Genomic DNA, 14754 nt, shown 5'->3' on the forward strand with positions numbered 1-14754 from the left:
TGGCGGAGTTGGGTCGCACAACCAGCAGTGGAGACATCCACCTCCGTAGGTCACTGCGGTACTCTTAGTTCGGTTATTTACCATTTATGTAATATCGAGGTTTGTAACAGTCGGCTAGGAAGGTCCAGTCATAGCTGTAAGACCACCTAGCGCGCTCATCAGAAGCGTGTCGTTTGTACGGTTAAACTCTTATTATTAATTACAATGATACGCAAATCTTTTGCGTATTCGGAAAAAAAACTGAGTGCTTTTCCTTGCATTTCTAATTACGTTCCTTCAGTAGTTAGACACCACAATTCATAATGTTATGAATGAATCTGCCTTGAGCCACGCAAACACGGCCAACCGGTTGGCAGACTATGGCATTTGTGAGACAACACGGCCAACTTGGTGACATGCATGCATGGCCACTGCAATCCTAAGTGTTTGGATCGGAATCTGAGCTAGGCAGCAGATCCAGCCGCTGGTGTTCAGAATCTGAGCCAAAAGCAAACAGGCCCTACATGCATGCAAGCGAGAACAAGGCAATCCGGATATTTTTATGTTAACTATCACGGCCCACCCACCCTTACTTAACACGGAGCAACCATTTATTTAGATAATCTAAGTTGCCCGGAATAGTGTGTAGGAGAACCCGATTGAGCTAGGACTAATAATAATTCAAAGGAGAGGAGCTAGCTAGATTTAGTCCTGTACCACTTGAACCCCGTATAGTCTCGAGCACCCTCAGTTCCTTCAGCAGGCCCAGCTCCTCCACAAACTGCATTATTATAGCATCTTCACCTCCACACCATATACGTAGCTCTTGCAGTGACGTGAGCTTATTACCGATCAAACCTGCTGGGACTCTTATTTCCCAAACATCACTAGCTCGTAGGCAAACAAGTGACAACGCAGTCCTCTATCCGGGGGTCCCATAAATCCAGTGTTTGCAGAAATCTCAGATATCTTACCTCCCTAGGAAGCTCAGTGATACGATGTAGTCGAAGGTACCTCAAGTGAAGTAAACTCCCAAGATGACGTGGCACATCTCCGCCGCAGTCTACTACACGTAAAAATGGGACGCGTGGGCACAATGCACAAAAATCATACCGACCAGCAAAGACGGACCTCACTTTCTCCACATTTAGACAGTAGACCAACGTTGTGCTCTTCAACACACCATTCAAATGCTCCCCTGAAGTTTCTGTCGCTCACCACCATTCAATACAGTGACAAAATTTTCTTCACTCGATAATTGATGTATCAAATCAAGAACCATATCATGAACTGAGCATGCATGAACGTACCCTTCATATTGTGTCTCCTGTGCCTGGATCATGTTTCTATTTATCAATTCATTAAAGTACCTCTCCCCAAGCTCAAATAATCCTACCCCTGCTGCTGCTGCTGCTTGTTCCTCAGAGGTGAAACCTTCAACGATCCACATCCATATCAATCTATTTTTCCTTATCACATAATCTTCCGGAAATATGCTTAGATACAACAAGCAAGGCTTTAGATATGAAGGCAAATCATAGTAGCTAAAGGACAATATCTTTCTGGTATTATCTACGTCATCATTGCCTTTATGCCCAAAACCAATAGAGTTGTAGACCTCAAGACCAATCCTCCCTTGGTTTACTAGCCAACAAACTGGCTATTGTAATTATAGCTAGTGGCACACCACCACATTTCTTCAAAACCTTTTCACATTCGTCAGCCAAAGGACTATCGATGTACTTCCCTTCACCATCAACTATTCTTGCATACAGTAACTTTTTCGAGTTATCATGAGAAAGCGGCTGTATTTTATAAGCTTGACCAGCATATGTGGCAACTTCATAAATACTAGTGATCACAAGTCTACTTCCACAATTAATTTCTTGCAGAGCACATATGATTAATTTCCATGACTCCTTGTCCCATATATCATCAATGACAATGAAACACCTACACATTTACATGACAGCGTAATTGCCTTCATGAGTTGGTAATTAAAATGAGAAAGCATATAAAGAACAGAGCAGTGGCATTATCGACCATAAAAAAGAACAGGTGGTTGTAGATTTGTATTTCATACAACTAGTTACGCTTATTGCTGAAAATACAAATTTACTTCTTTATGACTCTTTTAAATCAATTGTGTATGGATCCAAGATTACTGTGGTAATTTATAGACTTGAAGTGGAACATGCTAGCTCCTTCCAGCCTTAATGTAATATATAAAATAAATAAGATATGAGGAAAGAATTTGCTACATACTTACTGAAATATAATTAAGTCTCTATATATGCATGTATGCAGTGAGCAACATTGTGTTGAGTGATTAAACTCGTACCTCTTTTCATGGACGAATTCCTTGAGTTCGTCCATGAGTTGCTTTTCATCCAACATGGTCATATTCAAATTCATGAACTTCTCCTTATCAAGGCCAACAAGAATGTCTCTAAGGACTTTCTTGATGTCAGGGTTTCGACCCACCGGAATAAAAGCTCCCCACTTGAACCGCGGTTTAAGCTGGTCATATACAGCTTTTGCAAGAGTAGTCTTGCCCAGTCCTCCAAATCCAACAACAGAGACTATCTTCATCTTCTTACTGTTCTTAGGACCAGACGCATCACCGCCGTCATCCCCTAGGGACAGCATATCTATGAGCTCATCCTTTGGTCCCTCAATGCCAACAAGCTCTGTTGCACTCTTGTACAGATTCAAGATGCGAGGGTCGATGGTCGTTGCTGGCTTGGTGACAACGCTGTCGGGTGTCTTGTACCGGTCACGCCTTGCTGCCAACCCCTCAAGCTTCTTGTAGATTTCTTGGATCTGGCTAGAGATGTTGCGGCGAGCCTTGCTCTTCTTGAACAGGCTGCTCACCTTTTTCCTGAGGCGGCGGAGCTTGTGTGTCTCAGTAGCAGGCTCAGGGGCATCGACGTGCACCAGAAATGCGTCGATGATGTCCTCCATGTCGTAGGACGCCTCCCTGACATCACGCGCCCAGAGCCTGACCAGCGCGTTGAGCTGGTCCGGTGGCATGTCGCTGATCTCGCGGAGGACGGCGTGCGCAGCCTCGAGCTCCCGTGAGAGAATCTGGACCTTCTTCTTCACGCCCTTCTGCAGGCCGTACTCCTCCTTGAGCAGCTCGCACAGCTTGGGGAGCAGGCTCCCCATCGCCCTCACCGCCAGCTCCATGCTTGCAATATCGATTGGTGGCTCCTACACGCAGCAGCTTGCATTAAAAAGACTAGTAGTAAGCGGGGCTGATTTTTGTGTTGAAATTGAAAGCAAGGTAAAGGTGGGCAGTGGGCTCACCTAGATTCACCGCCTGTTCTTGGTCTGAGCCCTGTAGCTGTAGCAGGAGAAAGCCAGACTGGTCGAGGAAGCCGGGCAGCAGCTGGATCTTCGGTTCACGCCCCTTGCGATGGTCGGCCTGTTCGCTGGTCGGTTTCTGAGCTGGTTTGGGCTAGCTGGTGCTGATTTGTTGTGAGAAAAAAATACTGTTGGTTGGCTGATTTGGGCTGGCTGAAACCAACGAGCGAACAGATTGGGTGGCTCCAAATGAAAAGAGAAATGTATAGAACTACTGTTCCATGTTCTTGAGATTGGAGCAAGCTGAAAAGCCCGCGGGCCAAGACAATTAAAAATAGTAGACAGAGACAGAGAGAGCGAGCAGGCAGACAACTTTTCCAGTTGACGACAAGAGAAAAGGTGAGCTTTTCATTTTTCAATTGTTTGATTAACGTGTGCGTGTGTGTCACGCAGAGCTAGGAAGTTGCGCAGAAAAACAGCTCTGCTGCTTCGTGTTTGATGTGTCGGTAGTAAACTACTCTGGCCCGGCTCATCAGTACCGCCACCATTGACCAGCTGCGCTGCGAAGGACCCAGCCGAGCGTTCATCAGGTTGCATCAACGGCAGTGATGATGTGCTACATGGCAGCTCATCTACATCACGCGTGCATAAAGGCTTGATTTAGTTCCCAAAAATTTTCACCCCAAATTATCGTATCGAATCTTGCGGCACATGCATGGAGTATTAAATATAGACAAAAAAAAAACTAATTGCACAGTTTGGTTGGAAATCGCGAGACGAATGTTTTAAGACTAATTAGTCCATGATTAGCCATTAGTGCTACAGTAACTAACATGCGCTAATGATGGATTAATTAGGCTTAATAAATTCGTCTCGCAGTTTCCAGACGAGCTATGTAATTAGTTTTTTTATTAGTATCCAAAAACCCCTTTCGACATCCCCGAAACATCCGATGTGACATCCAAAATTTTTTATTTCGCGGAAAAAAGTACGGTCCATCAGGACGGTAGTGGTGGAACAACCATGCATGGGCACCACGACACAGAACCATGCCACTACCATGTTACAAGCCCAAGCCCACAAGAGGAGCCGGCCAACCGGCCACGCAGGTCGGGTCGAGTTGGGAAGCCCAACTCGCGTGTGACCGGTGCGGAGTGTAACACCCCAGGTGTTTGTCACCAGTTAAGCAATGAGTTTAAACTCAACCATGGCATGTTAAGTGGTGGTGGAGATGTCAAGGTCAAACCTATGGGAATGAGCCCCAACCTAAACTCGGATGTTGCACCCTTGCTTTACATATAGGCCCTTTTAAAGATATATGCTTGGCTGGTGTTATTGGAATATCTTCATGTGTCTCACATCAATACCCATCTATATGGATCACTGGAAAAGTTTCATGAAGTTTGGAATCAAAAAGTCACATGAAATGATAAGTTATATCCTTATTGGAATGACTTTACTAAGTGCTTGAATTGCACTATTAAGTGAATGGAAATGTAGGTCATCAACCAAACCTTGCAACCTTGCCCAAATGACTCTAATTGAACTCCACAACAAAAGTCATGAAGGGTTCGTGTTGAGCAGAGATCAAGAAAATGCATCAATCGGTCTAAAACTCAGATTTAAGCTTTACCGTGAGGCTACTTTGACTTGGTTTGAACTGTGGCTTGGATTCTTTGAATGGTAGTGGAACCTAAATAAAAGTTGGAGTCCATGTTATGCACAACAAACTTTATTTTTGGACCAAGAGCTAGATCAGCTTGTAAGCAAGTCAAACCGAGGCTCAAACTTTGAATCAGCAGCTGTTTTCAGCACTTGAAATTTTTCTAAGTCTGGGAACGGAAATTTCAGTTTCAGGTTAGCTTATTTGGTGCTCTGTATCTCCCAAACCAGGCCGAACCAATTCATGAACCTTTAATAAAAGTTGTAGTACTCCCATAGATATACAACTTGTATTACTGACGTTTTTGCTGAAACTGGATGTACTTGGGAGTAGAAGAGGGAGAAGAATACGGTTTCAGTCATCCCGTAACTGAACGGCTGAATTCAGTTTTGAGGTACCCTCCTTTTGAAGATCCATATCTCCAAATCTAGGCCGACTTAGCTCTTGATCCTTAAGGCAATATTGTTCACCTCACATAGATGTACAACTTTGCCTCTTGTTCCTTGATCACAGGACCATGGGATCGGGAGTTATAGGATGGGAAAGTCGGAGTTTCAGTTGTACTTTTGCGGTAGTATTGTTCCTTCTGTCTCTGTAACGTCTGAAGCTCAGCTCGTCATGGCCGACCGACCGCTGGAGCGCAACGCCGCGTGGCGTCCTCGCTCTCTTGCATGTCCGCCACCGCACCACCTGCTGTTCGGATGTGAAGAGGCCGAGCCTGAGCACACTCCTCCCTCCTCTCCATTCTACTCACTCTCTCTCCCTTTGCTCGGTCTCCTCCTGTCCGTTTCGCTCGCCATGCCGGGAGCTCGCAGCTGCCGTCGCTCCCTCCTCCAACCTTTCCACCTCTCCATCCTGTGACGGCCACGCTCCTCCTCCTCAGCCGTCCGTCGCTGGAGCGTCGCTGCTCACCGCCTTGGCTGCCCGCCTCCAGCCGCCAGTGCCGTCCTGCTGCTCGGCTGCTGCGCCACTACTGCTGCCTGCAGCTTGGGCCGGCCAGGGCCAGGTGTGGCCTTAGCTGGCCGCGGCTAGGCCAGGCAGCCCTCCTCCGCTGCCGCCGGTATGGCCTCCTCCGGCCGGCGAACGGCGAGCTCCTGTGCAGCTCTTCAAAAATTCGCGTCAGGGACCTCGTCTTAAAATTCGACTAAAGGGAAGGGCCTAAATGCGATGTCATTGACTCAAGTGAATAGTGCCTCGAGGGACCTATTTGTTGTAAATCGGGTGAAACTTTGGAAATTCATAGTAAATCGTAGAAAATTCGTAAAATAGTAAATGAGGACTTTTTGGAATCCTTGTGAACTTCTCTATGCACTAGATCTATAATATGTCAGGTTTTAGTTTAAAGTTTTAGCTGTAAAAATGGATTTGTGCAGTCAGGGTTTGAATGCTAGTCTTACTTGTTTTTTTTATAACTGCAGTTGATGTGCTCAAATAAATGTGAAATTTTTGTGGAGTGCTACTAAGGTGATTGTTGTTGTCTGGTAAAAATTTCATGAGTTTAGGATTTATAGTTTAAGAGTTATAAAAATAACAAATGCCCTATTTTGATTTGCTCCTATTCTGAACAGTTCTGCATGTTTGAATTAATTGGCTCAGTTAAGTTATGAATCATGATTTGATGACAATACATGAGTTTTAGTACTTTTCTTAAGCTTTCCAAAAAGTTAAATATCATGATTTTTGGCTAAGTAGATCTTGAGTTATACTTGCTTAAATCTCTGTGGCTGTTTCTGCCCAAACCCAGACAGGGTTTCCTTGTTCTTACTGTGGGGCCTTCTTAGTAGTAGAATTAGCTTTAGGTGTTTACAACAAAGTTGTTTAGAATTTGCTAAGCTTTCTAAAGAGTCTAGAACCACATTTATTGGACATGTATAACTCCATTTATAGCTGTTTAAAGTGGCATGTTAGTTTCTGTCTATGTTTTGGACAGAGATGCAATTATTGGATTAGTTGACCCTTCTAACTGTAGAATCATCTTAATATGAGAATAAGAAAGTTGTAGGTAACTTCCTAAGATTTTCAAAAAGTTATGGTTCATGGTTGTTGGAGGTCTAGAACTCCAGTTATGCTTCTCTGATGATGCTATCAGTTTTCTATACCACTGCTGTTGGGCTGGATTTGCAGTTTTGCTTGTGCAATTATTTTCGTGGTGTAAATGATGTTTGCTATGGTTGTAGTGAATACAAAAGTTGTAGCAAATTTCATAATATTGCTTGTGTTCAAATTGTAAGACCATAGGCCTGATAGTTTAGGAGTTACATGACTTTTAAGTCCTCTATCAAGTTTTGATTTTATTCTGAGCAGATCTGAAAGATGCTAGTGTTTGATCTAGTTAGGATTTGAATGAGTTTTTGGTGATAATAACAAAGTTGTATATAATTCATGTATCTAGATTTTGTTAAAATTTGGTGGTATTTGGCTGAGTAGTTTGGGAGTTATGCCTGTTTAAAGTTGGGTTACAGAATTGATTACTCTCTGCCTTGTTTAGACCAGTTTCTGTACATGGGTATGTTTGGCTTAGTTAACTTGAGAATCATGCTAAGGTGATTAAATATCAATTGTCGAAAATTTCATAAGCTTTCCATAATGTCTTCTTGTAAGTCATTTGGATTTGTGTAACTCTAGTTATAGCTAAATCTTGTAGCTGCTGTTTGCATGTCCAGAAATTGACAGATTCCCATTTTAGTTGTTTGCTTGTATATTGCTAAGTGTGGCTCATACCTTTGATGATGGTTGAGTTAGAGTACCTGAGATCTTGGGAAACTTGTGTCATGCTTGGTGTTGACATCTTCTTTGCTATCGTGGCATGATAAATTGTGCGATATTTATAGTAAGCAATGTGAAGTGCTTGTGCATGTTAATGTAACCTTGTGCTTGTCTTACTTACTGCATGCGATGCATTGCCTATTGCACTTCCATGTATTCATACACCTGCATCTTGCATCTCATTTAGGTACGCTAGATAAACCACATGAAGGATGTGATGTGGAGTCAAACCCGAAGATGGAAGGACTAAGCAAGTGCTAGGGCCGGAGATGTCACCAAGTCGGTGCAAGCTAACTGAACTGACTTGTGTCGGATCCCAGGCAAGCCTCGGAGCATTATAAGTCTCCCAGTAATTTACAAATGTTTACTTACGTATTTATGATTGATGCATTAGGTTATAAGAGTTAAATGAAACCACTTGATGCATGTAAATTCCTTGTCCAGATATTAACCCTTTAACCGGTATAGGTCCAGGATCGAATACATGCTTAGCCATGCTTAGACCGGTAGAAGTCGGGTGATGTCCTGTCACCTATGAGATGTAGGTGGATACCGGAGCACGGTTGGCTATATCTGCTATCGTGGAACAGAACCATGAGGTAAAAGTAAATCGAGACCGGACGGGAAGTCGATAGAGAAGCAACGAGACATGGAGGTCTTGGGTGTGGATTTATCCCCGTCTGTGTTGATTAAGGACCGTACCGTTGTTGGCGCTTCTGACAAGATTGAACGCATGCCTCTCACTTAGCTGGCCGGATAACTCGTTCCGACCGCGAAGCCGAGTAATTCAACTCAGGTCGGGAATCGTTCTGTTGTGCGCTCCTTCCGGGGAACGATCAGACTGAGCCCAAGGGCAGGCTTGGCCTGAGCATCCTGGCATCTGGTGTTCCAGATTGTGCGGCATAGTATGGACCCGCGAAATGTGTACCTGAGTTGTACCAAAGGTGACCTAAGGTGACCGTTGATCTGGTCTGCCTGGGTTTGTGTTAGGAATAAATTCCCAGCTGGTTGAAATCGATTCGAATCGCCGTCTCTCCCGGATAGTGAGAAACTTGGCTAGTCCCAACATCGTAGTAATTGGATTATGGAATGTGATGGTTCAGATAAACATGGAATTACTATACCTGCTATGGTTACTATTGTATGCTCTAAAAAGATATACCACATGTTTGGCACAGGATAGTTGCTAATCTAGAGATGGATAGTTCTAATTAACTTGATGACAGAATTATAATGGTATAATTGAGTTAATCGCTTTTTATGCAAAATGTTGTCAAGCTACCTCCACTTATAAAGCCTTGCATACTCCTTGGAGTCAATTTTATTTCTGGTTTATGGCGGGTAAGTCTAGTTGAGTACATTCGAGTACTCAGGGTTTATCCCACCATGTTGCAGGTGAGGTTTTGGCCTGCTGAAGATGGTGGTTAACCGCCGATGGGCTCGGTGACTCTATATTTACTTCTCATCTACATGCTTTTGTCTGAGGATGTCACTTATGCTAGCAATGTATTTGGAACTTATATTAATGTAATCATTTGAAAGCTATCTTGTTTTCACCAATCGATTTTGAAACCCCAAACTTGTACTATTAATTGTGAACTCATTGTAATACTATTTCCGCTGCAACTCTGTGTATGTGATGTGTATTTGCTTAATCACGCGATCTTGGTTGTGATGTTGATTTACCGAGGTCTTGCGTGACACTCGGCGGACTACCGGGTTTATATAAGTGAGAGTATGCGCGTGTCAACGTGTTAAGCGGGGACAGCCGTACTTGATCTTGTATAAATTGGGTGGTTCTGTTACACGGAGTGGCTGTGAGCTGTGTCTGCGTGCACGTATCCGGGCAAGGCCCGTGTAAGAGGGATATATATTAGCTAAGTGTGAGGAGAGAAGAGGGTAAGAACAATATCGTAACAAACTCCTCCAACTATCGTAATCCTGTCCTCGCTCGAATCCTCTCTGTTCTACTCCGGTTCTACTCTTCCCTTCCGATCCCCAATTCTCCACTCCTATCTCCCCTGTTAACATACTACCAGCGGAACGCGATGGAACACATGAGGCACCGGAGAGGCGGCAACCGCGCAAGCGGCATTGTCGGCCCATCCCAAAGCTCACTGGACCTAACGGGAATATGATTCTCCTGATCTAAAATACAGTGGTGGAGTTTAATTAGGACAAAAATGATCATTCCCCCTAAAGGCTCCTTTGGATACCGCCGGTATCCCGGCCTCATCCACGGGTGGAGAGAGCCCTGTGTATCTGCTCCCCCTCCGAGCACAGGTGCCCGTTTGGAAGCAATCATGTGGCGGAATAACCCTGGTCGATTCCTCCCCATCCTCGTCCTTCTACGGGGAAATAAAAAAACGCCTCCTGTCCCGTGACAATTTCTCCACGTCGCTTGCTTCTATTTCTTTGTCGTTGCGGCTTCGTCCCCATCTGCTCGGCGGCCGCCCGCCGTCTGATCTACTCCCGCCTGCACCTCCCCATCTGCTTGACAGCCAAATGACAAGAGAGAATACAGCACCGAAGTGCCAGGGATGTCATTTGCACAGAAAATTTCCCCCACGTGATTGTGTTCCACGTGAGTTTCGATCACTACCTGTCATCCAAAGGAGCCCTAATGTAGTCAAATTCTTAATGTACTCCCTCCATTCCAAATTGTAAAGCATTTTGGCTTTTATAGGTACATTGTTTTTACAATTTATGTAAACATAGTGTATAACTAAATGCACGGTAAAAGCTATCTATCTAAAAAAGCTGTAGCGTCTTATAATTTAGAATAATCTCATGAGTATCCATCTGATGTTCTATTTTTATTTCCTCTATTACATGGCCTTACTTTTTTTCCTTGTTTCCTACCTCTTCCCTTTATATTTGTTTTGTCTTTTATTAATTTTTTCTATTTATTTTTTGGTTATTCATTTGTTTTCAATTTTTGCTATATATGTCATATCATTTATTTTTCTGTTCTCATGGATATAATATGCCCAACATTGTCCCCCAACGTCTTTGTAATAATAGGAGAGAATACATTGTCCACCATCCAATTATGTTTTTTGAATAAAGAAGAGGAGAGATGCTGGAGAGCGAGGGAAATGTCTGACCCATTAGCAACGTGCAGATTACAAATAAGTAAGCCCTCACTGACTTGAAAACACTAGTTTCAAATATACAGATCTCGAGGAGATCGCTGGTATATACGCAACTGGATGGGTGCATAAAAAAACAATCCCATTTGGCTGAATATATAAATAGAAGCCAAGCCTAATAGTTAACTGATGTTAGGCAACTGTAGGTTGTGCCTTGATGAAGGCTACAATTGTGTTCTCTGCCATGATGACACTGAGGAAAAAGGAAATGCACTTGTTCTTTGAATGTACATCTAGTACGTGTTACACGGTGGTTCATGCTTGGCATACAATGGAATGTCCAAGGTAGCATTTATCAGATGCTTTGTCCACGAGATAGAACAGCTTCAACTGCCCTTATTCATGGACCTTATTGCTGCTTGGTGTATTTGGAAGGAGAGGAATACTACATCTTCAACAATCATGTGCCATCCACAGCTGCTTGGAAAGCTTGTTTTATAAGTGAAGTTAGGCTCCACTTATGTCGCTACCCCCAAACTTTAACATGTAATAGAACTTTGGCTCAACTCTTTGTAGTAGGTAGTTTTCCCTTTGTAAGGTAAGGTCCTGCTCTTGTTAGCTCCTAGCTAACACGTTTGTAACTTGCCCCTGTGTTTTTTGAATTTATTCCTGGGGAGCTTTGGTCCACAGTTTTGATAAAAAAAAACGGTAGGTTGTGCCTCGTCGGTTGATCAGACACTCTGTTGGCTATCACTACTGCTCCCGCTGATATCACCGGGTGAACGTTGCTCTAAGGAGGAGGCGCCAGTCTTACATGTAGGGATGAAAACGGATCGGATATCACCGATATTACATTTGTTTTCATATTTCTGTTCGGATTCGGATTCGAATACGGATATTGTCAACTATGTCGGATAGGATACGATTGGATATCGACATCATAAATATGCGATTTGAGTATTCAGATACGGATACGGCATTGGATGTTGGATATCCGGACTCGGATACGGACAGATTTCAACCCCTCTAAACGGATTCGGTTTCAAATACGGTCGGAAAATATCCGTACCGTTTTCATCCCTGCTTACATGTCTGTGTCCAAACAGTGGCTCCACCACATGAACTGCGCCATCGCTCATGCCCACTGCAATCTAATTTGGCTTCTAGGGATTCGCAGCGGCGACAAACATGGGATAGATAATTCCACCGCTGCCACACCTCAAAATTGCTATTTTGGGTTGTGAATAGTTTTCACAAAATAAGATAAATGATTTAATAGTTTTTTATAAAAATTTCCATGATTTAGTATGTCTGGAAACAAATTAGTGTGAAAATATAAAAAAAACTTTTACAAATTTTCCAATTATTTTGACAGGGTTCTGCATTCATTCCGCTTGTGCGAACACAAGGTTGACATGTGCCCTTGTGGTTCGATGTTGTGATGAGTGATTGTCAACGAGCTGGCGCCTTGGGTTGAGTTTGCTGGACTAACCATGGTGTGAGTTGGGGTGTGCAACATGTCTCTTGGCTTGTGGTGAGGAGGTGTGGAGCTCGGAGGTGGTGGTCGACGGTGAGGTGAAGGTCAAGTAGGGACGTGCCATGCCGATGGATCGGGAGCGGTGAAGGATGGACGTGAGGCTTGGACCGAGGGACCAGGAGGCCAGGTGACCAGCCGTGGTGGCTGACACTTGGGGACATCGACAAGTGCAAGTGTATATGGGAGTGACCGTGTTGACCAAGTCAAGACGGTGGCCGGGCGAGTCGAGCGGAGGCTCTAGAAGACTTGGCGGCCGGGTGGTCGAGGACGTGGTGACACGTGTCGAGGTACGGGGGATATGTATGGAGTACGCTACTCGCGAGTGGTTTGGTGGGTTGAGCCTCAAAACCACCAAGTGGCAGGTTATCGGGTTCGGGCCTCAAAACCCGGGTGAGGTTCTGGCAGAAATTGGAGGCGGCACGTGGCGTCATGGCGAGGCTTGCGTCGAGGCGAAGCTAAGTCATGAAGGGCGCGTGGCCGTCGGATGCTTCTATCTCGAATTGGACCATAACGCCCCCGAGGTCAAGTGGTTCGGCTCAAAATATCTAAGGGCATTGTTGGGAATGTGTAATAGCTCTATAAATAAGGTAGAGGCTGCCGCCAACCAGCCATCTCTTCAGTTGGTCATTTCTTTCATCCTTGTTAGGGTTTCCCTGTCTCTAGACTGCTGTAGTGATCTATAGATGATTTAGCCAAATCATTCATCTGTGTAAACCAAATCTTGTAGACCTGATCAAAGTGGGAATGGAGGCCTTAACCTCCTCTTGTCCTCGTGGCTTCAAGATCTGAGTCAGGTTTTCATTTGGTTTTGGCGTTCTTCCTCTCCCGATTTTCCCTTCTCTTGATTTTGGTGATTTCTTTGAATCCAAGCTTTTTGGGTGTTTTGGGTTGGATCAAAACGTGCAAGGACATCTAAGAATCATTCCCTCCAACTGGTTTGGGCAGATTCAACTCGAGCACGAAAATCCACACTTTTGAGGAAAATTGAGGAAACCCAATCTTTCTTGATGGATTTTGAGTTTGTTTGAGATTTGCTTGGAATTAGGTGTTGATGTTCTGAAGATATCTTCTCAACACTCCCAAGAACTTCCCTGCAAAATCTCAAGTCGATCCGAGTTGATTTGGTCGAGTTTTGGACTTAGAAATCGATTTTTCCTGAAATCTGCTCGTAAATACCAGACATGTCCGGTGCGAATATCGGACATGTCCGGTAGGACAAACTTTTGAGTTTGGAGATGAAATTTGATGGAGACCTTTCCTTAGGTGTCTAAAAGCTATGGTTAAAATTTCATAATTTTTTGACACAATTTGTAGGGTTTTCGATTTTTCTCTCAAAGTCGCTCTGTGTTGTTCAGAATACCGGACATGTCCGGTAGCCAGCCAGTACATGTCCGGTATGAACCGTGGTTCGAGTTTTGGTCGGAGTGATTACAGTACATATCCGGTAGACACACCGTACATGTCCGGTAGGAGGGACTGAGTGCTATTTCTTGCTGTTTTGTTCATATCTTGCGCATTTGAGCTCCAATTCGTGTTCCGTCTTTTGCATTGGTCTTCCATCGATCCAAGGAACCTATCTAGATACTCTCGTCACCGGTTGGCTTGGGTATTATAGATTCGGGAATTCGCTTCTTCTCCATAGGAGTTGAGTATCCTATTTTTAGTCCTTCGGTTCAGGAAGTGTTGGCTTGTTTTGTGGTGTCCCGCTTTGTTTCTAGGGAACATCCACCCACTCGTTTGGGTCGTGGAAACCACGGTGTTTACTTAGTGTGTTTGGCGGTGATTTTAGGACAGCAGTTGAATATTTCGAAAAAAATTTGAGGCTCCCATTCATCCCCCATCTGCTCGCTGTTTTCGGTCCTTCTATTGGTATCGGAGTGGTTAAGGATCATTCCACCTTAATCGGTCCGTGATCCACGAAGGCGACATGGAGCGCGGTTCTGGTAAGCTGCCGTTCTTCGATGAAACAAACTACCCGTATTGGAAGTTCCGCTTGTCTGCGCATCTTCAGGGCATGAGCTCACGGGTTTGGGAGATTTGTGAGAATCCAAATTACGCCGTCCTTGCTGCTCGTACCAGTCCGTTGCAAATTAGTGAGCACAATGCCAATAGCAGGGCATGTAATGCTCTCTTTTCATCTCTTTCGCTTTCTAAGTTTGAGTGAGTTTCTCACCTCACCAGGCTTGAGAGATCTGGGTGAAGCTTGAGAGCTATCACGAGGCGACCGCTCAGGTCAAGACCAGACTCTTTGAGAAGTACAAACGTGAGTATGAGAACTTTGTTCAGAAGAGTGGAGAGTCTGTCGATGCTATGTTTTCTCGCTTCCGGTCGATTGTGGTAACACACTGTCTTTTGCCTCATGTTAAAATCCACTAAAAATTTGAACTTTTTAAAACTTTATAACAAACTAA

The 14754-nt window shown here is 44.2% G+C and overlaps 1 protein-coding gene across 1 annotated transcript; it reads right to left on the reverse strand.

Annotated features, from left to right (window-relative positions):
• Window positions 1-376: 376 nt before the first annotated feature.
• Window positions 377-3397, reverse strand: LOC136518853 (disease resistance protein Pik-2-like). The gene is made up of 3 exons (XM_066512532.1): window positions 3289-3397; window positions 2321-3192; window positions 377-1932 (listed from the first exon to the last, which is right to left on the reverse strand). Exons 2-3 carry the CDS (start codon window positions 3166-3168, stop codon window positions 1599-1601), a joined length of 1182 nt encoding a protein of 393 aa, XP_066368629.1. The 5' UTR covers window positions 3169-3192; window positions 3289-3397; the 3' UTR covers window positions 377-1598.
• Between the last annotated feature and the right edge of the window lie 11357 nt (window positions 3398-14754).

This window comes from Miscanthus floridulus, chromosome 17 (genome assembly GCF_019320115.1).
Source record: "Miscanthus floridulus cultivar M001 chromosome 17, ASM1932011v1, whole genome shotgun sequence".
NCBI classification, from domain to species: Eukaryota; Viridiplantae; Streptophyta; class Magnoliopsida; order Poales; family Poaceae; genus Miscanthus; species Miscanthus floridulus.

Coding starts and splice junctions, on each gene's coding strand:
- LOC136518853 (XM_066512532.1), bottom strand. CDS start 3,168: ATGGAGCTGGCGGTGAGGGCGATGGGGAGCCTGCTCCCCAAGCTGTGC. Junction 1,933..2,320: donor GAATTCGTCCATGAAAAGAG/GTACGAGTTTAA, acceptor GTAAATGTGTAG/GTGTTTCATTGTCATTGATG.